General features: G+C 53.2%; 1 protein-coding gene across 5 annotated transcripts in view; it reads right to left on the bottom strand.

Moving 5' to 3' along the window:
- Nucleotides 1–22,411, bottom strand: part of CRTC1 (CREB regulated transcription coactivator 1) — a 99,424-nt gene extending 77,013 nt beyond the window's left edge. For 3 of the 5 annotated variants that reach the window (XM_008971020.4, XM_008971021.4, XM_063600037.1), the window contains exon 1: nt 22,115–22,411. In XM_008971020.4, the coding sequence (XP_008969268.2) occupies nt 22,115–22,240 (126 nt within the window). In that variant the 5' untranslated portion in view covers nt 22,241–22,411. The remainder of the gene's footprint in view (nt 1–22,114) is intronic. The other 2 variants (XM_003817748.4, XM_063600038.1) reach the window with 1 other exon arrangement.
- Between the last annotated feature and the right edge of the window lie 2,998 nt (nt 22,412–25,409).

Raw genomic sequence — 25,409 nt, 5'->3', positions numbered from 1 at the left:
GAGGCAGAGGATGTGGTGAGCCGAGATCACGCCACTGCACTCCAGCATGGGTGGTAGAGCAAAACTCTGTCTCAAAAAAAATTAAACATACAATTACACATGATCCAGCAATCCCATGTCTGGGAATATACCCAAAAAAATTATGAGTAGGGACTCAAAGAGATGTACACCAATGTTCACAGCAGCACTACGCACAATAGCCAAACGGTGAAACCAGCCAAATGTCCATCAACAGATGAACGGATAAACAAAATGTGTCCCATCCATACAGTGGAATAACAGCCTTAGAGGGGAAGGACGTTCTGACACATGTTACAATGTGGACGAACCTTGAGGACATTATGCTCAGTGAAATAAGCCAGACACAAAATGATAAATCCTGGATGATTCTCCTTACATGAGGTCCCTGGAGTCGTCAAACTCATAGAGGTGGAAAGTAGGATGGTGGTTGCCAGGGGCTGGGAGGGAATGGAGGGTAGTAGGAGGGTGGGGGTTGGGGGTTGGGGGGTAGGGGGTGGGTGGGTGAGTGTTTAATGGGGACAGAGTTTCTGTGAGGGAAGATGCAAAAGCTCTGAACACAGATGGTGGTGATGATTGCAAAACAATGTGAGGGTACTTACTAAATGCCACTGAACTGCACACTTAAGGTTAAGACAGTAACTTACACGTTATGTGTATTTGTTTTGTTTTTGGTTTGTTTTTGAGACAGGGTCTTGTTCTGTTGCCCAGGCTGCAGTGCAGTGGTGCGATCATGGCTCACTGCAACCTCTGCCTCCAGGGTTCAAGCGATTCTCCTGCCTCAGCATCCCGAGTAGCTGGGATTACAGGCGCCCGCCACCACACCCAGCTAATTTTTGTATTTTTAATAGAGACGGGGTTTCAACATGTTGACTAGACTGGTCTCGAACTCCTCACCTCAGGTGATCCACCTGCTTCAGTCTCCCAAAGTGCTGGGCTTACAGACAAGAGCTACCGCATCTGGGCACATGTTATGTGTATTTTACTAAATTTAAAAAAAAGAAAAAGGCTGGGCATGGTGACTCACGCCTGTAATCCTAGCACTTTGGGAGACCAAAGAGGGTGGATCACTTGAGCCTGGGCAACATGGCAAGACCCCCGTCTCTACAAAAGAATTTTAAAACTTAGCCAGGCATGATGGTGTAGTCCCAGCTACTTGAAAGGCTGAGGTGGAAAGACTGCTTGAGCCCAGGAATTCCTGGCTGCAGTGAGCACTGCACTCCAACCTGGGCAACACAGGCAGATCCCTATTTTAAATATAAAAAAAGAAAAAATATAAAAAGAAAACGAGCACTTCACTTCTGTGGGATCCCCACCAAAATCCCACAACCTCAGTCCAATTGCCAGAAAACCTCCACAAGACCACAATAAGGACATTCCACAAAACACCTGACCAGCTCTCCTCAAGAGGGTGAAGGTCACAGATGATGAGGAGACATTGAGGAACCGTCACAGATTGGAGGAATCAAAGGAGATGCTTTGACTAAATGCAACACGTTGCCAGGCGCGGTGGCTCTCGCCTGCAATCCCAGCATTTTGGGAGGCCAAGGCAGGCAGATTACTTGGGGTCAGGAGTTCGAGACCAGCCTGGCCAACATAGTGAAACCCCATCTCTACTAAAAATGCAAAAATTAGCCAGGCATGGTGGCTCAAACCTATAATCCTAGCACTTTGGGAGGCCAAGGCAAGCGAATCATCTGAGGTCAGCAGTTCAAGACCAGCCTGGTCAACACGGCAAAACACCATCTCTACTAAAAACACAAAAATTAGCCGGGCGTGGTGGTGCATGCCTATAATCCCAGCTACTTGGGAGGCTAAGACACCAGAATCGCTTGAACCTGGGAGGTGGAGGTTGCAGTGAGCTGAGATCGCACCACTGCACTCCAGCCTAGGCGACAGAACAAGACTCTATCATAAATAAATAAATAAATGCATAAATAAATACGTAAGTAAATAAATGCAACACATAACCCTGTCCAGAGAAGGTGCTTAAAGGAGCAATCCGGGGAAATCCAAACACAGTCTGGAGTCTAGTTAATAGAACTGTGACAACTGGGCCAGGAGCGGTGGCTCACGCCTGTAATCCCAGCACTTTGGGAGGCCAAGGTGGGCAGATCACGAGGTCAGGAGATTGAGACCATCCTGGCTAACACAGTGAAACCCCGTCTCTATCCTGACCGAGACCGTCCTGGCTAACACGGTGAAACCCCATCTCTACTAAAAATACACACAAAAAAATTAGCCGGGCGTGGTGGCAGGCACCTGTAGTCCCAGCTACTCGGGAGGCTGAGGCAGGAGAATGGCGTGAACCCAGGAGGTGGAGCTTACAGTGAGCCGAGTCTCAGCTACTCAGGAGGCTGAGGCAGGAGGACTGCCTGAGCCCAGGAAATTGAGGCAACAGAGCGAGAGCGAGACTCCATCTCAAAAAAAAAAAAAAAAAGAACTGTGACAACTGGAGGTCCCAGCCTGGCCGTTGCAACCAGGTCACGTGTGATGTTCACAACGTGGGAAACAGGTGGGGGGTTATGGGTATTCCCTGCACTACCTCCAAAACTTTTCACAAAGTCTAAGAGACTATCTCCTGTGTAATCCCAGCACTTTGGGCGGCCGAGGCAGGTGGATCACCTGAGGTTGGGAATTCGAGACCAGCCTGACCAACATGGAGAAACCCTGCCTCTGCTAAAAATACAAAATTAGCCGGGTGTGGTGGCACATACCTGAAATCCCAGCTACTTGGGAGGCTGAGGGCAGGAGAATCGCTTGAACCCGGGAGGTGGAGGTTGCGGTGAGGCAAGATTGCGCCATTGCACTCCAGCCTGAGCAACAAGAGCGAAAATCCATCTCAAAAAAAAAAAAAAAAAAAGACTATCCCCTAAGAAGCCAGGTATGGGGCTCAAGCCAGCACTTTGGGAGGCCCAGGCAGGAGGAGGATCACTTAAGCCCAGGAGTTTGAGACCAGCGTAGGCAACACAGGGAGACTCCCGTCTCTACAAAAAATATATACTAAAAATTAGCCAGCTGTGGTGGTACACGCCTATGGTCTCAGCTACTCAGGCGGCTGAGGCAGGAGGACTGCCTGAGCCCAGGAAATTGAGGCTACAGTGAGCCAAGATCGCACCACTGCAGTCCAGCCTGGGCAACAGAGCCAGACCTTGTCTCAAAAAAAAAAAAAAAAAAAAAATGCTGGGCACGGTGGCTCACGCCTGTAATGCCAGCACTTTGGGAGGCTGAGGCGGGCAAATCACCTGAGGTCGGGAGTTCAAGACCAGCCTGACCAACATGGAGAAACCCCATCTCTATTAACAATACAAAATTAGCCGGGTGTGGTGGTACACGCCTATAATCCCAGCTACTCGGGAGGCTGAGGCAGGAGAATTGCTTGAACCCGGGAGGAGGAGGTTGCGGTGAGCCGAGATTGCACCACTGTACTCCAGCCTGGGCAACAAGAGTGAAACTCCGTCTCAAAAAAAAAAAAAAAAACAAAACGGTGGGCGCAGTGGCTCATGCCTATAATCCCAGCACTTTGGGAGGCCGAGGTGGGCGGATCATTTGAGATCAGGAGTTGGAGACCTGCCCGACCAACATGGTGAAACCCCGTCTCTACTAAAAATACAAAAAAAATAAAAAACATTAGCTGGGCCTGGTGACACACGCCTGTAATCCCAGCTACTCAGGAGGCTGAGGTAGGAGAATCGCTTGAACCCAGGAGGTGGACGTTGCAGTGAGCTGAGATGGCGCCATTGCACTCCAGCCTGGGTGACAGAGTGAGATTCTGTCTCAAAAAACAAAAAACAAAAATCCTATCTCATAAGAAACAGTTAACAGCAATGAATACTCCCTCAGGTGAAACTAAACAGATGACCCATAAGCCACACAGTGGCAGCTGTCACATTCTGGGCCAAGGCACAGAGGTGAACAAGGTGCGATCCTGCTCTCACTGTTGCCCCAAGTAGCAGCTCAACAGCTGGCCTCGGCCAAGCAGGCATCTTTCAAGGTGTGCACCCACCACGGGCCGGGCACGGGGCCAGACACTTTGCGTGGATGCATCATCTAATCCATGTGACGACTCCTCAAGGGGGCTCTGTGAGCACCCCCTTTTTACAGCCAGGAAACTGAGGCACAGAAGGGAGGGACTGTTTGGCAGGAGCCAACAGAGGCGCATAGAGCAGCGTGATGAGCCCCGGGCTCCGGGGGCGGGCCCGCGAGCAGGCAGCCTCCACCCCATGGTGGACCTTCAGGCTCCTCCCTCTGCCCCCGGCTGAGCCGGCAGTGAAGGGATTAGCAGGCTCCTTGCCGAACAGAGGCCGAGGCCGCCCGGGCGCAAAGATAGGCTGTTGGGACCATAAATCATCCCCAGGGTCTGTGCATTTATTCTGTGATGATATAATGAGCCACTCCTGTCCTAATTACAGCCACCAATCTCGCCTGCCTGGGAGGACCGAAGGGATCCCCGCAGCGATGGAAGCGGGATGCGCACAGATGCGAAAGGACTCAATGGTGTAACGCAGCAGGGAGCCTCTGCTTTCAGTCACTTAAGAAAGAGACGCTGAAGCAGACAGAGAGCCCCTCCGAGGTTCCGAGGTTCCGCAGACCCCTGCAGCCCAGAAAGGTGGACAGCTCGCGTGTCTTTGCGGACACGCTCGGCCTCCCCGTGTCCCCAGCCAGAGGGACGGCCAGCCCACAGAGCCAGTCCCAGGCGCCCTGCTAGGCTGTGCTGATACTTCCTCCCAGAGATTTCCGGGCGAATGACCGGCTGGCATGCACCCACCCACCCTCTGCACCCAGGTGAGTGGTGCCAGATGCAGAGGAAACGGGAAGTGCTGTGGTGTTTCTGTTTTCAATTTTAATCAAAGTTTTGAAACATAAATGATTTCTTTATTTTCATTTTTTTTATTAAAAAAAAAAAAAGCGTGGCAGAGAGCTTCTCTGCAGCAAGAGCCCCGGCAGGAAAGGGAAGAGAAGGGCGGCCTGCAGAAGTTCTCAGGGAGGCTTCGCCCCCTTGCCGAGAGCCCCCAAGCACCGTGGTGGTCTCTGGGCTGTTGAAATACCAGAGTGGGGTATGTGGATAAGGGACAGGGTGGCTAGGATATGGGCACAGGGTATTAGCACCCTCAGTGGGAGAAGGCCCACCCTTCCAAGCAGACTCAGCTCCTCTGGGCCTCACCCCACCCTTCAACCCCACCCCACGGAGTGAAACTCCTGGGACCAGCGGAGGCGTCAGGACCCAAGTACAGAGAAGGGGGAATTTTATGTAGTAAATGAGGACCCAAAGCCTCTCAGCCGCTATAGTGGTGACGTTCCCCAGTGTGGGGCTCCCTGAGATGGAAGACGCAGCCACTTAACATAACCCTCCCGTCGCCCACCCTCCTGGGGAATCAGGCTCAGGATCCATGGGTGTCACAGCTGCCGAGATGAGGCTCAGTCTGTCACAAGCCCGCCTTTGCCAAGCCCCAGGTCATCACAGAGCCCCAGCACCCACTATCTCCGGGGGACACCTGCCCTGGCCCCTCCTAGGCCTCCTGCTGCTCCCTACTCGTTCCTCCCAGGCCTGTCCCCACATGGCAGCCAATGGGATCCTTGCAAAGCATAAATCCCACATCACTGCCCTGCTCAAAACCCTCCCCACCCCAGGACCCGATCTCAACCCCTCACCCTGGCCCACGAGGCATCACCCCCAGAGCCAGGCGAGGCCAGGCTCTTTGCTTTGGCTCAGAGCCGCAACCTCAGGGGCAGGGCCAGCTGGCACAGGTGTGGCTTCCTGTCACTCCCTAGGGCAGGGTCTCCAGCTGACCTGCTCTCCAAGGTGTCTCCAGGGCCAGCTCACAGGAGATGCTCAGGAAATACCAACTGACTCGAGGAATGGACTTTCCTATCCAAACCCTCACTGCTGCGGGGAGAACTCACCAGGCCACCCCAGTGCTTCTTGTTCAGGCACTCAGAGGGCAGGGTGGGCACCACCATGCAGCCCCAGGGTCATCCTACCCCGAGGATTTGACCCTGGAACACACTGTGTTCCGTACAAGTATACAGGCTCAGGATTTGCTTAGAAAAATGTGAGCTCCAGGAATACCACAAACTACTCTTCTCACTTCAGGGCCCCTCAACAGCTGGTACATGTTCCCAGATGGAGGTATTGAGAAGACCCCGCACACCCCTCCCAGGACTGAAGTGGGGACATTGGACCATGTGACATGGTACTGGCCCTCTTAGCACCTGCTTCTATGAGATTCCAGAATGAACTGGAGACAGGCCTGCCCACAGGGAGGTCAGATTCCAGAGCCTGCTGATGCCTGCTGAGCACCTGCTGAGTTCACACTGTGCCTGCTGAGCGCCTGCTAAATACACACGGTGTGTCAGCTGAGTGCCTGCTAAATACACACTGTGCACCTGCTAAGCGCCTGCAGAGCACACACGGTACGCCTGCTGAGTACCTGCTAAATACACATTATGCACCTGCTGAGCGCCTGCTAAATACACACTGTGCACCTGCTGAGTGCCCGCAGAGCACACACTGCGCCTACTGAGTACACAGTGTGCACTTGCTCAGCAACCAAATACACACTGTGCACCTGCTGAATACACACCGTGTGCCTGCTGAACACTGTACGCCTGCTGAGCACCTGTATACACATTGTGCACCTGTGGAATACACACTGTGAGCCTGCTAAGTGCCTGCTAAGTACACACGGCACTTGCTGAGCACCTGCTTAGTACACACTGTGCATGTGCTGAGAACCTGATGAGTACACACTGCGCATCTGCTGAGCACCTGCTGAGCACACACTGCACATCTGCTGAGCGCCCGGTGAGTATACACTGTGCACCTGCTGAGTACACACTGTGCACCTGCTGAGTGCCTGCTGAGTACACACTGTGCCTGCTGAGCGCCTGAGTACACACTGTGCCTGCTGAGTGCCTGCTGAGTACACACTGTGCACCTGCTAAGCACTTGCTGAGTACACACTGTGTGTGTGCCTGCTGAGCGCCTGCTGAGTACAAACTGTGTGCCTGCTAAGCACCTGCTGAGTACACACTGTGCACCTGCTAAGCACTTGCTGAGTACACACTGTGCCTGCTGAGCGCCTGCTGGGTACACACTGTGCACCTGCTAAGCACTTGCTGAGTACACACTGTGCCTGCTGAGTGCCTGCTGAGTAAACACTGTGCACCTACTAAGCACTTGCTGAGTATACACTGTGTGCCTGCTGAGTGCTTGCTGAGCGCCTGCTGAGTACATGCTGCGCCTGCTGAGCGCCTGCAGAACACAAACTGTGCACCTGCTGAGCACCTACCGTGTGCCTGCTGAGCACCTGCTGAGTACACACTGCAGAACACACCGTGCACCTGCTGAGCACCTGCAGAACACACACTGTAAGCCTGCTGAGCACCAGCTGAGTACATACCATTAGCCTGTTGAACACCAGCTGAGTACACACTGTGTGCCTGCTGAGCATCTACTGGGCACCTACTGAACATCTGCTAAATATTTCCTTGTGTGGGCACAAAGTGCCTCTTGCAGGCCTGCTGTGTCCCCATCAAGCACCTGTTGGATGCCTGCCAAATGCCTGCCCAGTGCCAACTGGGTACACCATGTGTCCACAGTAGCCACACCTCCAGCATCTTGGCAGCAGTGAGCACACAGTGAGTATCTATGCCAGGCCCCATTCCAGATACACCAGATGCCTTCACATTCACGTCTCACCATGATCCAATGAGGCAGAGACCACTGTGACCCCTACTGCACCATGCACCAAAGACAGCAGGGCCTCCCAGGTTGGGCCAAGAGCATTGGCTCATGCCTGTAATCCCAGCATTTTGGGAGGCCAAGGAGGGAGAATTACTTGAGGTCAGAAGTTGGAGACCAGCCTGGCCAACATGGTGAAACCCCATCTCTACCAAAAATGCAAAAATTAGCCAGGTATGGCGGTGCAAGCTTGTAATCCCAGCTATTCAGGAGGCTGAGGCAGGAGAATCGCTTGAACACGAGAGGCAGAGGTTGCTGAGCCGAGATCACACCACGGCACTCCAAAAAAACAGAGGCCTCCCAGGTCTAAGCTCGCCCAGAAGGAAGCGAGGTGGGGGCTGAGGCTGACTGTGTGGCCCTGGCTGGACACCGATGGGGCTGCTCCCCCCGGTGCCAAGTGCTTCTGAATCCCTCTGTGCAAGAATCCCAAGGAGGAAGCCCCGGCCACGCTTCGTTTCCAGTTGGCAAATAATAAACATTGGCTCTCGGGCATCCCTGGCCCTCGAGGCGCACGGCACTTCCTTATTTACACACCTGGACCCCCATCCAGCTGCTGGCACCACAGCCACACCCAGAAGAACAGGGCACCCACCTCCACCCAGGGGCCACGCAGGACCTGTTGGAGGTCAGAGACATACCCCAACCAGAAATAAAGTGGGGGTGTGTTCTATCCCATGAGCTCCAAGGTGAAGCAGGACTCTCCTACCCCCCAACCCTCCCCTGTGATTCTGGTTCCCACGCTGCAGCCTGGGACTCCCCCACCCGTCCTCCCAATAATCCCTGTCACCATCACCTCCTAAATGCCCCGAGTCTTCCTCCATGAGTGGCACACCTCCAGCTGCTCACCCTCCTCCCTACTGGAGGGGGCTCAGGGACACACAGGTGGGGCCATTCCCAGGCAGGCACCTTGGAGAGGTCCCCACTCCCCCAGTACATGCACTGGGACAAACACAAAGAATGTTTAGGTTGAGAAAAACCAGGGATGACCTCTATGCTTCTCAACAGATGAACATGAACTGAGAGGCTCAGCGTACAACAAGGTCCTCCGCATGGGCCTTGGAGTCAGACACAGGTTCAAGTCCCAGCTCCTCCTCCCACCGTCAGCCATGTGACCTCCTGTGCCTCAATTTCTCATCTGTGCCATGGGGGCAGGCAACAGGCCCTTTCTCATGAGTTACTGCAACAATCCACTGTGCACAAATACATGGATTCTAGCAAGGCCAGTTCCTGCCACTCCCTGGACCCCCACTGTCACGCACATTGCCATCCCACTAGAACCTTCCATGGCTCCACATGGCAGGGCCTGGCTCCAGGCCCTCCACCCACTGTCGTACCCGCTCTGAGGGCCCCCTCCTCGGCACACAGGCTTCCAGCAGCCTGAACCGCCCTGCCCCACCCTGACCAGCCGGCCAACTCCCAGAACTCCGTGACACGGCAAAAACACGCAGGCTGCGGGGTTAGTCCAACCTGGGTCAGATGGCAGCCTCTCCACTCTAGCGCTCTATGACATTCGCTCTCCGGGCCTGTCTCCCACTCTGTAAACCCGGGAGGATGCCACCAGCTGCCCGGAGCAGTCATGTACTGCAGGATCCAGGTTTGCATCTCATGTAGCCAGTAGCCTCCACCCACCCCTCTGCACCTGCATGCTCCCGGCACACACAGGGCCTGACACCAGGGCTTCTGGACTGTGACACTGCTGACACTTAGGGCTGGATAATTCCCTGTGGTGGGGGCCGTCCTGTGTACTGTAGTGTTTTTGTTTGTTTGTTTGTTTTTGAGATGGAGTCTCACTCTGTCGCCCAGGCTGGAGCGCAGTGATGCGATCTCGGCTCACCGCAAGCTCTGCCTCCCGGGTTCACGCCATTCTCCTGCCTCACCCTCCCGAGTAGCTGGGACCACAGGCGCCCACCACCATGCCCAGCCAATTTTCCGTATTTTTAGTAGAGACGGGGTTTCACTGTGTTAGCCAGGATGGTCTGGATCTCCTGACCTCGTGATCTGCCTGTCTCAGCCTCCCAGAGTGCTGGGATTACAAGCGTGAGCCACCACACCCAGCCGTGTGTACTGTAGTGTTGACCAGTATCCTCAGTCTCTGCCCACTGGATGCCAGTAGCACCCCATTCCCCGTCGTGACAACCACAAATGTCCCCAAAAGTTGCCAAATGCCCCCGGGGGCAGAATCGGCCCCAAGTGAGCCCCCTACTCTGCACGGAATAACCTGTGGATTTTGATGTTTCCCTGACCCTGGGTTCAGGCCAGTCTCTCCCCAGGGCAGACCCCACTTGTGCTGTCCATATGGCATTTTACAGAGTCCCATTTAAAAAAAGAAATCCCCAGGCCGGGCGCAGTGGCTCACATCTGTAATCCCAGCACTTTGAGAGGCGAAGGCGGGCAAATCTCGAGACCAGGAGTTCGAGACCGGCCTGGCAAACATGGCGAAACCCCCATCTCCACCAAAAGTACAAAAATTAGCTGGGCACATTGGCTCATGCCTGTGATCCCAGCACTTTAGGAGGCTGAGGCGGGCAGATCACTTGATGTCAGGAGTTGGAGAGCAGCCTGGCCAACATGGTGAAACCTCATCTCTACTAAAAATACAAAAATTGGCTGGGCATGGTGGCGCGTGCCTATAGTCTCCGCTACTTGGGAGGCTGAGGCAGGAGAATCACTTGAACCCAGGAGGCAGAGGTTGCAGTGAGCCAAGATCTTATAGGAGCAAGACTCCCTCTCTCAAAAAAAAAAAAAAAGAGGTCGCTGAAAGTGGGAGAACTGCCACCAACCTCACTCTCCTTGCTAACCACCCCCAGCCCCTGCAGCTGATCTTCCTTAACACTTGAGGTCAGTGGGTTTCAAACTGTGTGGGAGTCCCAGAGGCCAGCCAATCCCTTCTGTGAAGGGCCAGATGCGCCTGGCGCAGTGACTGACACCTGTAATCCCAACACTCTGGGAGGCCAAGATGGGACAATTGCTTGAGCACAGGAGTTTGAGACCAGCCTGGACAACACAGGGAGAAGACCCTGTCTCTACAAAAAATAAAAAAATTAGCCGGGCATGGTGGCTAACACCTGTGGTCCCAGCTACTCAGGGGGCTGAGGTGGGAGGATCGCTAGAGCCCAGGAGGTCAAAGCCACAGTGGACAGCATGATCTCTGTTGCATGGGACTATGCTGATGTCCCACAAAAGCAGCCACAAAAAAGGAATAAATGGTTGTGCCCATGTTCTAATAAAATAAAGAGACGTAGCTTACAGAGCTCTGGATTAGTAAGTCATCAATTCAGTGGGTCCCAACTGGTACTTTTTATTTTTTTCTTCTTTCTTTCTTCTTCTTCTTTTTTTTTTTTTTTTTGAGATGGAGTCTCTCTGTCGGCCAGGCTGGAGTGAAGTGGCGTGATCATAGTTCACTGCAGCCTCAAGCTCCTAGGCTCAAGAGAACCTCTCGCCTCAGCCTCCCAAGTAGCTGGGACCACAGGCATGAGCCACCATGCCAGCCTATTTTTTTTTTTTTTTTCTGAGACGGAGTCTCGCTCTGTTACCCAGGCTGGGGAGTGCAGTGGTGCAATCTCAGCTCACTGCAACCTCCACCTTTCAGGTTCAAGCGATTCTCCTTCCTCAGCCTCCAGAATAGCTGGGGTTACAGGTGCCCGCCACCATGCCCAGCTAATTTTTGTATTTTAGTAGAGACAGGGTTTTACCATGTTGGCCAGGCTGGCTCGAACTCCTGACCTCAGGTGGTCCACCTGCCTTGGCCTCCCAAAGCGCTGGGATGACAGGTGTGAGCCACTGTGCCCACCCAGTCCAGGCTAATTTTCATATTAGAACAAAACAGAGTACATCAGTGTGCCTGCAAACAGTAAGAGTTAAGCGGGCCGGGCATGGTGGCTCACGCCTGTAATCCCAGCACTTTGGGAGGCTAAGGCGGGTGGATCACGAGATCAGATCAAGACCATCCTGGCGAACATGGTGAAACCCTGTCGCTACTAAAAATACAAAAAAAAGTAGCCGGGCATGGTGGTGGGCGCCTGTAGCCCCAGCCACTCAGGAGGCTGAGGCAGGAGAAGGGCGTGAACCCAGGAGGCGGAGCTTGCAGTGAGCTGAGATCACACCACTGCACTCTAGCCTGGGCGACAGAGAGAAACTGTTTCAAAAAAAAAAAAAAAACAAAAGAGTTAAGCTCCTTGGTAAAACCTGTCTTGATTGCACATTTGGTGGTAGGTGCTGGCAAGCCATGAAAAATGAATTTTTTTTTTTTTTTAGACGGTGTCTCACTCTGTCACCCAGGCTGGAGTGCAGTGGAACAATCTCGGCTCACTGCAACCTCCAGCACCCTGGTTCAAGCAATTCTCTTGCCTCACCCTCCCAAGTAGCTGGGACTACAGGTGCACACCACCACACCTGGCTAACTTTTGTATTTTTAGTAAAGACAGAGTTTCACTATGTTGCCCAGGGTGGTCTCGATCTCTTGACCTCGTGATCTGCCCACCTCGGCCTCCCAAAATACTAGGATTACAGGTGTGAGCTACCATACCCGGCCAAAAAATGAATTTCTTTTTTTTTTTTTTGAGACGGAATCTCGCTCTGTCACCCAGGCTGGAGTACAGTGGCACGATCTTGGCTCACTGCAACCTCCACCTCCCAGGTTCAAGCGATTCTCCTGTCTCAGCCTCCCGAGTAGCTGGGACTACAGGCATGTGCCACCATGCCCGGCTAATTTTTTGTATTTTTAGTAGAGACAGGGTTTCACCATGTTAGCCAGGATAGTCTCTATCTCCTGACCTTGTGATCCGCCCGCCTCAGCCTCCCAAAGTGCTGGGATTACAGGCGTGAGCCACCGTGCCCGGCCCAGAAAAATGAATTTCTAACTGCAGAGCCACAAGTGCCATGCCTGTTCCTGAGCCAGGGACATCTGCTCCTCACCCAGCCCTGCAGCCCCTGGTTTCACACACGCTGAGGGTCCAGGAAGCCCTCCCAGATTCCCCAGAGCACGTGGACCTGGTCGCTGCACACCCTAACCACTTCTTTTTTTTTTTTTTTTTTTGAGACAGAGTTTCACTCTTGTTGCCCAGGCTGGAGTGCAATGGCACGATCTCTGCTCACAGCAACCTCCACCTCTGAAGTTCAAGCAATTCTCCTGTCTCAGCCTCCTGAGTAGCTGGGATTACAGGTGCATGCCACCATGCCCAGCTAATTTTTGTATTTTTAGTAGAGACGGGGTTTCATCATATTGATGACGGTGAGGGAATTAATTTCTGTTTTTCATGCCCCTCACTTTGTGGTCATTTGTGACTTTAGCCAGTGGCAAGGAACCCCGGGCCTGAAAGAACCTGTAGCACCAGGTAACCTTGTGGACTTCACATCAGGACAGGGCTGCGGCCGCTTGCAGATGCATAAGTCCAGCCAGCTCCAGCTGGCTCCGCAGGTTTTGTGTGGGGTTACCACCGAGGCCCGGAGTGGACCCTTCATTCAGCCCTTTTTAGTAGCAGGGGCCCTTGCTCTACACTGGATGAGACAGAGGGAGACAGCAAGAGCAGGGCCTGGGGTGGAGGATCAGGACCACAGGGTCGGGGTTGGAGTGTAGGAGCTCAGTGTTCGGGTTTGGATTGTGTCCTAAGAGTGGGGGTGGGGAAGACCGAGCGCGGTGGCTCACACCTGTAATCCCAGCACATTGGGAGGCCGAGGCAGGTGGATCATTTGAGGCCAGGAGTTCGAGATCGGCCTGGCCAATAGGATGAACCCCATCTCTACTGAAAATACAAAAATTACCCAGGCGTGGTGGCAGGAGCCTGTAATCCCAGTTACTCGGGAGGCTGAGGCAGGAGGATCGCTTGAACACGGGAGAAGGAGGTTGCAGTGAGCCGAGATCACGCCACTGCACTCCAACATGGGCGACAGAGTGAGACTCCATCTCAAAAAAAAAAAAAAAAAAAAAAGAGGCACCGGCAGGCCCATGCTTCCTCCAGAGGCTCTAGGGGAAGACCCTTCCTATCCCTTGCAGCTTCTGGGGGCTCTGGGCATTCCTTGACTTGTGACCACATCGCTCCAATCTCTGCCTCCATTGTCACATGGTCCTCTCCCCTGTGTCTCTGTGTCCTTTCTTGTCTTTTTTTTTTTTTTTTTTTTTTTTTTTTTTTTTTTTGGAGAAAAGGGTCTCACTCTTTTACCCCAGCTGGAGTGCAATGGTACAATCATGGCTCACCACAGCCTTAACTCTTGGGCTCAAGTGATCCTCCCGCTTCACCCTCCCAAGTGGCTGGGACTACAGATGCACACCACCACACCTGGCTAATTAAAAAAAAATTTTTTTCATAGAGATGAGTTCTCACTTTGTGGCCCAGGCTGGTCTCAAACTCCTGGCTCCAAGTTATCGTCCCATCTCAGCCTCTCAAAATGCTGGGATTACAGGCGTGAGCCACTGTGCCTGGTCCCCCTCCATCTTTTCCTTTTTCTTTTTCTTTTTCTTTTTTTTTGAGACAGGATCTCACTCTGTCACCCAGGCTGGAGTGATCATAACTCACTGTAACCTCAAACTCCTGGGCTCAAACAATCCTCCTGCCTCGGCCTCTGAAAACTCTGGGATTAAAGGCATGCATCGCCACTCCCAGCCCACTCTTCTTTTTTTTTTTTTTTTTTTTTTTTTTTGAGACAGAGTCTCGCTCTGTCACCCATGCTCGAGCGCAGTGGCGTGATCTCGGCTCACTGCAAGCTCTGCCTCCCAGGTTCATGCCATTCTCCTGCCTCAGCCTCCCGAGTAGCTGGGACTACAGGCGCTCACCACCACGCCCAGCTAATTTTTTTGTATTTTTAGTAGAGACGGGGTTTCACCATGTTAGCCAGGATGGTCTCGATCTCCTGACCTCGTGATCTGCCCACCCCGGCCTCCCAAAGTGCTGGGATTATAGGAGTGAGCCACTGCGCCCAGCCATGGCCCACTCTTCATAAGGATACCAGTCACTGGATTTAGGGCCACCCCCCCAGGATGATCTCATCTCCAGATCCTTACCTTAATCACATCTACAGAAACCTTTTTTCCAACTAAGGTCCAATTCACGGGTTACAGGGCTAGAAGGTGAGCAGATGTTTTTTAGCGGCCACCACTCAGCCTGCTGCAGGGCATGCAGCTCACAACCTGGGGAGTACTGAGACAGCTTAGCTTTTTGGAGGGGCCTGGAGAGTGATGAGGATGAGGGCAGCTTGCCCCACCTTTTGTTCAGGGAGCAGCTCAGGGAGTCCTGCCTGTATACGGAGGCTGCGGATGGCAGCAGACAGCTGAAGCAGCCGGCACAGAAACAAATAGCGCCAAAGCCAGGACTGGGGGGCGGGCTCCACACTCAGCTAACCTGAGCCACCACTGCGCTGTGCCTGCAGCCCAGGGGCCCGTTTTACTCCAGCTTCACAGTAGGTAACAGCAGGAGAGTGCCCTCCTTCAGCCCTGACCATGCCACCGTGACTGTCTTGCCTGGGTACTTTTTCTGGCCCAGGTGTTGCTGTCTGAGGTCGTCAATGATCAGTCATACGAGGAATCCCCAATGTCCTGAACCCCTGGCAAGCAGACGACACTCCCCCCTTCCCTTCCCCTCACCCCCAACATCCAATCCTCCAGCACGTCTGGGTGGCTCTGCTGCAGAAATGTCACCAAATCCACCCGCTCTGTCACCCCCTTGCTCCAGCCATCATTCCCCCTGATCTGGACACCTGCAGCGGCTGCTCACACCACACCCATCCCACTCACAGCCACAGCTATCCTCCTGAGACACACGACATCCTCAAATGGATAAATGGAGAGTTACCAGAGGACCCGGCAACTCTACTCCCCAGCACATGCTCTGAGAAATGAAGATATACATCCACCCAAAAACGTGGACAAAGATGCCAACAGCAGCGTGATTCACGACAGCCAAAGGTGGAAACAACCCGTGTTCATGGCCAGATGAATGGACAAAACGGGGTAGACCCACACCATGGAATATGACATGAACTATTACTGAGCCATGCCGGTGACGGTACACCACACTGGGAATAAACTTAATGCCACTGAATTTTATACTTAAAAAACGTCGAAATGGTAAGTGTTATGTTACATATATATATATATATATATATATATATATGGCCATCAATTTTTTTTTTTTTGAGATGGAGTCTCACTCTGTCGCCCAGGCTGTTGTGCAGTGGCGTAATCTGGGCTCACTGCAACCTCTGCCTCCCGGGATCAAGCAATTCTCCGCCTCAGCCTCCCAAGTAGCTGGGATTACAGGCGTGTGCCACCACATCCAGCTAATTTTTGTATTTTTAGTAGAGATGGGGTTTCACCATGTTGGCCAGGCTGGTCTCGAACTCCCAACCTCAGGTGATCCACCCACCTCCTTGGCCTCCCAAAGTGCCGGGGTTACAGGCATGAGCCACTGCGTCTGTCCATGCCACCAATTTTAAGAAATAAATGGAGGCCAGGCACAGTGGTTCACGCCTGTAATCTCAGCATTTTGGGAGGCTGAGGCGGGCGGATCACCTGAGGTCAGGAGTTCAAGACCAGCCTGGCCAACATGGAGAAACCCCATCTCTACTAAAAATACAAAACTTAGCAGGATGTGGTGGCAGGCGCCTGTAATCCCAGCTACTCAGGAAGCTGAGGCAGGAGAATCGCTTGAACTCGGGAGGCAGAGGTTGCAGTGAGCCATGACTGTGCTACTACACTCCAGCCTGGGAGACAGAGCAAGACTCTGTCTCAAAAAAAAAAAAAGAAAGAAAGAAAAAGAAAGAAAGAAATGAAGCACTGATCCAAGTTAGAGGCTTGAAGTCACGATGCTAAGTAAAACAAGGCAGACACAAAAGGCTTCGTGGTGCAGGATTCGCCTCACTGTGTAGGATTCTATTGATATGAAATGTCCAGAACAGGCAAATCCATAGAGACAGAAACCAGATTAGTTGACCAGGTGTGGTGGCTCACACCTGCAATCGCAGCACTTTGGGAGGCCAAGGCGGGTGAATCACTTGAGGTCAGGAGTTCGAGACCAGCCTGCCCAACATGGCAAAACCCTGTCTCTACTCAAAAATACAAAAATTAGCCGGGTGTGGTGGCACCTGCCTGTAATCCCAGCTACTCAGGAGGCTGAGGCAGGAGAATCACTGGAACCCGGGAGGCAGAGGTTGTAGTGAGCTGAGATTGTGCCACTGCACTCCAGACTGGGTGACAGAGCTGAGACTCTGTCTCCAAAAAAAAAGAAAGCAAGCAAGCAAAGCAGATTTGTGGCTGCCAGGGGCTGGGCAAGGGGGAGTGGGAAGTAACTGTTGATGGGGACAGGGTCTCTTTCTGGGGGTACGAAATGTTCTCAAGTTGACTGGTGTTGGCTGTGCAAATGTGAATATACTAAAAGCCACTGAGTGGCGGAATGCCATGGAAATGACATCTCAATAAAGCTGTTACAAAAACAAGCGGGGCCAGGCGCCGTGGCTCACACCTGTAATCCCAGCATTCCAGGAGGCCAAGGTGGGCGGATCACCTGAGGTCGGGAGTTCAAGACCAGCCTGACCAACATGGAGAAACCCCATCTCTACTAAAAATACAAAATTACTCAGGCGTGGTGGTGCATGCCTGTAATTCCAGCTACTTGGGAGGCTGAGGCAGAAGAATCGCTTGAACCCAGAAGGCAGAGGTTGCAGTGAGTCAAGATCGCACCACCACACTCCAGCCTGGGCGACGGGGGGGCTCCTTCTCCAAAAAAACAAAAACAAAAACAAAAAAACAAACAAACAAAACAAGCAGGGAGGCTTCCCAGACCCCTCCCTCAGGGGAGATCCAAGCTCTTGCAGCCTCACCTGCCCTCCTCCCTGCTTTCCACCCATTCTCAAACTCGCCAAGTCGTTCCCACCACAAGGCTCTGACTGTGCCTGTCCCCGATCTGAAGTGCTCTTCCCTGCTCTCTGGGGATGCTGTGTCACCCCTGTCCCAGCCACTCCTAGCACGTGGCTGAGCCACTTCTCTCCCAGCATGTGCCACCTTCTGAGGGCGTCTGCTTCATTCGGATGCATTGATGCTCTCCTGTCCCCCCTAAAACTATGCTGGCTCCCCAAGAACACAGCCCCGTATGCCCTGTACACTGCAGGAGCTCCAGCACCCCAGTCTCTTGAGACATGCCAGACAATGAAAATTGTCATTTGACGGAATGAACCCGCTGCCCCAACTTTACAAGTCAGGATTCTACGGCCCAGAGGGGTTGAGAAACCCACCCAGTGTCACACAGCAGAGCGCCATAGACAGCCTGCCTGTCACGCTGACCCAAGCCTAAGAGTGGGAGGGAACGCCCACACACCCACCCCTCCGCCCCGAGACCTGCAAACAGTCTCCCGACTTTACGCCCTGTCCCCCAACCCTTCAGTGCTTGTGCCCTGGTGAGGTCCCTGTCTTCTAGCCAAACATCTGCTGACTGGCCTTCCACGGCAGCAAGACACCTCAGGTGCCATCACCACCGGCAACTGTGAACAGACACGCATGAGTGACATGCTGTCCTTTGGAATTCAAAGGAGAGGAGCAGGTGCCGACCGGACCATGCCTCACCTGGCTGCAGGTGTGGCCAAACTCCTGCTGTCTACAGTATGGGAGGCAGCGCGCCATGGCTGCAGGAGGGAAGCCCACATCATATAGGTTCATTCACCTGCTCCAGGCACGGCGGACATGCCACTTGGACTGTGCAGTGGCCAGTCAAGCTGGGAATAAGCTTGCCCACCCTGGTCGCAGCCTGCCAGAGACGGCACAGCCATATAGGTGGGAGCAAAGGATGGAACTCTACCTGACCAGGTGCAAAGCTCACACCCTGGCCCACCTCACTGTTACACCTCTAATCAAAAGTTTCTCAGCCTTGGCTGGGCACAGTGGCTCACGCCTGTAATCCCAGCAATTTGGGAGGCCGAGGTGGCCGGATCACCTGAGGTCAGGAGTTCGAGACCAGCCTGGCCAACACGGTCTCTACTACAAACCCCATCTCTGCTACAAATACAAAAATTAGCCAGGCATGGTGGCAGATGCCTGTAATCCCAGCTACTCGGGAGGCTGAGGAAGGAGAATCACTTGAACTCGGGAGGCAGAGGTTGCAGTGAGCCGAGATTGCGCCACTGCACTCCAGCCTGGGCAACAGAGCAAGAGTCTATCTCAAAAAAAAAAAAAAAAAAGTTTCTCAGTCTTGGCACTGCCGACATCTGGGGCCAGATTATTCCACACGATGGGGCCATCCTGTGCACTACATGTAGGGGGTTGGGCAGCATCCCAGCCTCCACCCACCAGATGCTAGAAGCACCCCCTAATCATGATGACCCAAAATGTCTCCAGACATCACCAAGTGTCCCCTGGGGGGCAGAATCACCCCCTGCCCCAGAAAGAGAACAATGCTTTGTGTCTAAAAATCTAGTGTGAACTCACCTCTGCCCAGAGCCCATGCTCCCCTGACCCCAGGTGATGAGGAAGATGGGAAATGGTTTCCAGGGCTGAAAGAACTGCCACCTGCATATCTTCAGAATCTTGTTTTTGTTTTTGTTTTGAGATGGAGTCTCACTCTGTTGCTAAGGCTGGAGTACAGTGACACAATCTCAGCTCACTGCAACCTCCACTTCCCAGGTTCAAGCGATTCTTCTGTCTAAGCCTCCCGAGTAGCTGGGATTACAGGCATGTGCCACCACACCCGACTAATTTTTGTATTTTTAGTAGAGATGGGTTTCACCATGTTGGCCAGGCTGGTCTCGAACTCCTGACCTCAGGTCATCCACTCACCTTGGCCTCCCAAAGTGCTGGGATTACAAGTGTGAGCCACTGCACTTGGCCTCAGAATTTTTCTAAATTCATTGACTGATGAATGGATAAACAAATACAATATATCCATACAACAGAATATTACTTGACCCTAAAAAGGAACGAAGCACTGATCCATGATACTACAGAGATGAACCTCGAAAACATGATGCTGAGTGAAAGATGCCAGTCACAAAAGGCCACGTGTTGTGTGATTCCATTTATATAAAATGCCCAGAATAGGAAAACCCACAGAGACAGAAGACAGCTTAGTGCTTGCCAGGGGCTAGGGGAGGGGGAATGGGGAGTGACTGTTAATGGGGACGGGGTTTCTTTCTGGGTGGATAAAAAGTGTTCTGGAATTACAAAATAGGGGTGGTTGCACAACTCTGTGAATATACTAAAAACCACCAAACTGTACACTTTAAACAAGTAAATTGTATGATGTGTGAATCATATCTCAATAAAGCTATTATTTTAAAGAGATGTTTTCAACAACAATAATCTATTTCCAATCCCACGCAGAAACTGGACTTCTAATCAGAATGACACCCATGAACCTACCGTGACCCCTTTCTTCCGGTCACACTGCAAACATTTGACAACAACTGCACGCCAGCACACACCATGTGCTGGAGACAAAAAGAAGTGGCCACTCCTGCCTCAGAAGCCCTGATATGTGGGGGACACTCACGTGGAAGGATGCTCAAGTTGCACACTTTCTTCTTATTTTCTTTTTTTGAAATGGAGTTTCACTCCTGTCACCCAGGCTGGAGTACAGTAACATGATCTCGGCTCACTGCAACCTCCACCTCCCAGGTTCAAGTGATTCTCCCACCTCAACCTCCCCAGTAGCTGGGATTACAGGTACCTACCACCACGTCCAGCTAATTTTTATATTTTTAGTACAGACAGGGTTTCACCACGTTGGCCAGGCTGGTCTCGAACTCCTGACCTCAGGTGATCCACTGCCTCAGCCTTCCAAAGTGCTGGGATTACAGGCATGAGCCACCACACCTGGCCATTTTCTTATTTTTTTTTCATTCATTCATTCACCAGCCATCTCTTTCTGTACATCCTGAGCAAGAATGTAGCTGCTTGGAGCTGGGAGGACAGATGTGGCACACTCACCGAGCATGCCTAAAGCAGTACCTGGGTGACAGTGAGCTCCCAATCATTACCAACACAGAAATGAAGACACAAATCCTAGTCTATAAGGTCACAATCTCTCAGAGAAACAAACAACTAGTTACAAAGTAACACACACTGAAAGTGCTACCTAAGGAATCAGAGACTGAGGTTAAGTCCACCTGAGCCAGTCACATCAGTGGCTGAATCTGGAAACCAGGGATATGAGCATCTGCAAAGCCCACCCAAACCCTCCCCAAGGCCCCAGGATGCAGGAGAGAGGTCTCACCACACTGCAAGAACAAAGTGGAGATTCAGCATCACCTTTGCAAAGTGTGCTCACCACCCTGACCCAAGAGGAAGGTCTTGCTAGGATGCCTGACAAGGGAAGAAACTGAGGCCTGAGGAACTCGGGTGCCTTGCCGTGCTCAGACACCAGCCCCAATCAAGCCCCTGCTCCTGGCCCACAGCAACTTCCCAGGTGAGATTTGCGGGGTATCTGCTCTGCCAGCCAGGAGCCTGGCAGAACCTGGCCTGCCCCTGCACACCAAATGCGCCCAGCCACCTGAGGCAGACCTGGCCCTCCACCCTGGTCCTGAGAGGGCAGGGGCTGTGGTCAGCATCCCCTGTTCCACTGGGAGGAACATCACCTGGCCCCCACCATATGGGCTACATGGAGATGGGGCAGCTGTCTCAACTCCAAGTTCCAGGACTGAGCACAATCTGCCTTCTTGGCCCCCCTCTGGACCCCCTGGGGGACAGGATCTGACCATTCCCTCAGCTGTCCAAGAGGGAGAGATCCCTGTCCCACCTCAGCTCTGCAAGTGGGGACATCTGTTCCTCCCCCAACACCCAGGGAGTAAAGGCACAGGTAACCATGACGTAGAGACACCGGTCCCCCTCAGGTAGCAAGAATGGGAGGGCATCTGTCCCTCCCAGGTAGCAAGGATGCGGGGGCACTTGCACCCTCACCCCCAGCTACCAATGGTGCTTGCAAGCAGCACCCAGCTCATACACCTGTGTCATCCTGCCCCCCCAGGTAGCAATGATGCGGGGGCACCTGTCCCTTCCAGGTAGTAATAATGTGGGGCACCTGTCCCCCTCGGGTAACAATGATGTAGGGACACCTGTCCCCTGTCAGGTAACGACGAGGTACTAGCACCTGTTCCCTCCTAGTAGTAATGATATAGAGGCCCCTGTCTCCACCGGGGAGCAGTGATGCGAGGCACCTGTACCCCATCAGGTATGGATTTTGTGGGGTCACCTGTCCCGCCCACGACGCCCGGGGCGTGGGGACACCTGTCCCCCTCGGGCCGTGCCAAGCCCCGCCCCCGCCGCGCGCGCCCCGCCCCCGCCGCGCCCCCCCCCACCCCGCCCCGTGCACGCGCCGGACACGCGCCCCCTCCCTCCCTCCGCCGGCCCTGAAGGGTCGGCGCGGGCAGCCCCCTTACCCGCGCGGCCCGCGTCAGGCTCAGGTCCTTCATGACCTCCTCGAAGGCCGCCGTCTCCTCCGCCTGCTTCTGATTGTGCAGCGCGATCTTCTCGCTGAATTTCCGCGGATTGTTCGAAGTCGCCATCTTCTCGCCGCCACCTCCTCCTCCTCCTACTCCTCCTCCTCCACCTCCTCGCCCCCCCACTCGCCCGTGCCACCGCGCAAGCGCTGGCTGGGCCCACGGGCGGCGAGCAGTGCGCAGGCGCGCCGGCGGTCGTGAGCGCGGCGCAGGCGCACAGGAGCGGCGCGCGGCGCGGGGGCGAAGGCGCATGCGCGCGCCCCGGCGCGCGCTCGGGGCCCGCGGGAAGGGCGGTGGAGCGCGAGTGGAAATTTCAGCGCCGGCGCAGTGATCCGCCTCCTGGCCCGCTGGACAGCGGCCTCTGGGCTGTTGGACAAGGACCGCGGATCGGCTGGGGCACTGGAGCCCCCAAAAGGGAGACGGCCTGACCCAGATCCTCCCAATTCACAAGGGTGGGGCCAGGCACCCCGCCCCGCAAGGATTGGTGGCACCCCAAGTTGAACCTGGATTTGGAGCTCTAAGAGCTCTGAAAACAGACTAGGGCGTTGGTCACTCATGCATTCATTCATTCAAGGAATATTTACTGAGCACCTACTATGTGCCAGGCAAACTGGAGTACAGGCGTGAACAAGCAGAGGTGATCCCTGCCCTTATGGAGTGTACAGTCAGAGAGGGGGCAGACATAGCACACAAATAACCAAGAACTTTTCAGATGGAGGTAAATGTGATGCGGTAAATAAGACCAGTGGCCAGCCACAGAACATTAGGGAGGGAGGCTCCTGCAGCCACCACAGACAGGGAGGCGGAAAGTTATCTTAGCTAAGACCTGAGCCCTGCAATCGGCTCTCTCAGTCCATAAACCTAGCTGTTGCCCTTAACTTCTTTTTTTTTTTTTTTTTTTTTCCTTGAGACCGAGTTTTGCCCTTGTCGCCCAGACTGGAATGCAGTGGTGCGATCTCGGCTCACTGCAACCTCCTCCTCCCAGGTTCAAGCCATTCTCCTGCCTCAGCCTCTCCAGTAGCTAGGATTACAGGCAGGCGCCACCACGCCCAGCTAATTTTTTTATTTTCAGTAGAGACTAAAGACCATGTTGGCCAGGCTGGTCTTGAACTCCTGACCGCAGGTGATCCACCCGCCTCGCCCTCCCTAAGTGCTGGGATTACAGGCGTGAGCCACCATGTCCAGCCGACGACTGTTTTTTCCCATTCCCTTGCAATGGGCATATTGCTATTCTCTGGATACCTGAGCCCAAAGAACTGGAGTTACAGAGCTTCAGCCTTCCCTCTGCATACTTCTCCAGTCCAGTCTTGTTCAAGGATCTCTATTTTGCAACAAGGTGCTAACAGAAGGGTCCAGAAATCCCATCAAGACTCAGCAGTGAAGGAAGGAGCAGAGACTCCCCCGATGGCAGAGTGGTAAGCCAGGGAAGCAGGAGGGACTCTAACCCTCCCTCCCTCAAGATAGGGACCCCCAACCACCAATATTGAAAGTTTATATTCAGGAGGCTGCAGGGATTTCAGAGCATGGGCTGGGTGGAAGCTAGGAAGGTCAGCTGGGGGAATTGATGATGGCTCTAATGGCACAACAAGCACACATTTTATTGGACTGAGGATGGCTGGAGGGGATGCTGACATCTTCCAAACATGCTTTGATTCATGCTTTACAACAGGTAATAAAATGCTCATGTTAAATATATATATATGTATATATATATATATATCGATTTTCATTTAGAATGCCTTGGATATTGCCACTGCCCTACTTTATCTTTGTTTTGAGACAGAGTCTCACTCTGTCGCCCAGGCTAGAGTGCAGTGGCGCGACCTTGGCTCACTGCAATCTCCGCCTCTCAGGTTCAAGCGATTCTCCTACCTCAGCCTCCCAAGTAGCTGGGATTACAGGCATGCACCATGATGCTCAGCTAATTTTTATGGGATTTTTTTTTTTTTTTTTTGAGACGGAGTCTCTGTTTCCCAGGCTGGAGTGCAGTGGCACAGACTCAGCTCACTGCAACCTCTGCCTCTGGTGTTTAAGTGATTCTCCTGCCTCAGCCTCCCAAGTAGCTGGAATTACAGGAACCCACCACCACACCCGGCTACTTTTTGTATTTTTAGTAGGGACAGGGTTTCACCATGTTGGCCAGGCTGGTCTTGAACATCTGACCCCAGGTGATCTGCCCGCCTCAGCCTCCCAAAGTGCTGGGATTACAGACATGAGCCACCGCACCCGGCCATCTTCCTTCTTGATATGATTTTGCGCACTTTGGTAAGCTCCTATACTTTTTGCCTAACAAGCATATTCCTTCTCTCAACCCCACCCACTCCCTCAACTTTTTAGTGTCAACAACCCTTATTTGGGGAACACTGGTTCTGACTTTCAGTCTGTGAGATGTGAATGGCTGGTCTCACCACTCTCCCACCACACAAACACCCCTCCCTAAGGTGGAAGTCTTGGCCAATCAGCATAGCCCATTGTGCTGGCCATCAAGATTGGTTCAGGCCAGGCTGGGTGTTGTGGCTCATGCCTGTAATCCCAGAACTTGGGAGGCCGAGGCAGGAGGATCATTTGAGCCCAGGAGCTCGAGACCAGCCTGGGCAACATAGCGAGATTTAATCTCCACTAAAAATAAAAAAATTACCTGGGCGTGGTGGTGCCTGCTTATAATCCCAGCTACTCAGGAGGCTGAGACAGGAGGATTGCTTGAGCCTGGGAGATGGAGGCTGCAGTGAGCTATGATAATGCACTGCACTCCAGCCTGGGTGACAGAGCAAGACCCTGTCTCAAACAAACAAACAAACAAACAAACAAAAAACAGGCTGGGCGCTGGGTCATGACTGTAATCCCTACACTTTTGGAGGCAGAGGCGGGCAGATCACCTGAGGTCAGGAGTTTGAGACCAGACTGGCCAACATGGTGAAACCCCATCTCGACTAAAAATACAAAAAAAGTTAGCCAGACGCGGTGGCACACGCCTGTAATTCCAGCTACTGGGGAGGCTGAGGCAGGAAAATCACTTGAACCCAGGAGGTGGAGGTTGCAGTGAGCCAAGATAGCACCACTTCACTCTAGCCTGGGCAACAGAGGGAGACTTTGTCTCAAAAAAAAACAAAAGATTAGTTCAGCTGGGCCAAAAGAGTGGACCCACACAGAGGAAAACAGAACCAGGCCTGGCACGGTGGCTCACAACTGTAATCCCAGCACTTTGGGAGGCCAAGGTGGGTGGATCACTTGAGGT

Source organism: Pan paniscus, chromosome 20 (genome assembly GCF_029289425.2).
Source record: "Pan paniscus chromosome 20, NHGRI_mPanPan1-v2.0_pri, whole genome shotgun sequence".
In the NCBI taxonomy this organism is placed as follows: Eukaryota; Metazoa; Chordata; class Mammalia; order Primates; family Hominidae; genus Pan; species Pan paniscus.
This window is presented reverse-complemented; position numbering and strand designations above follow the sequence as displayed.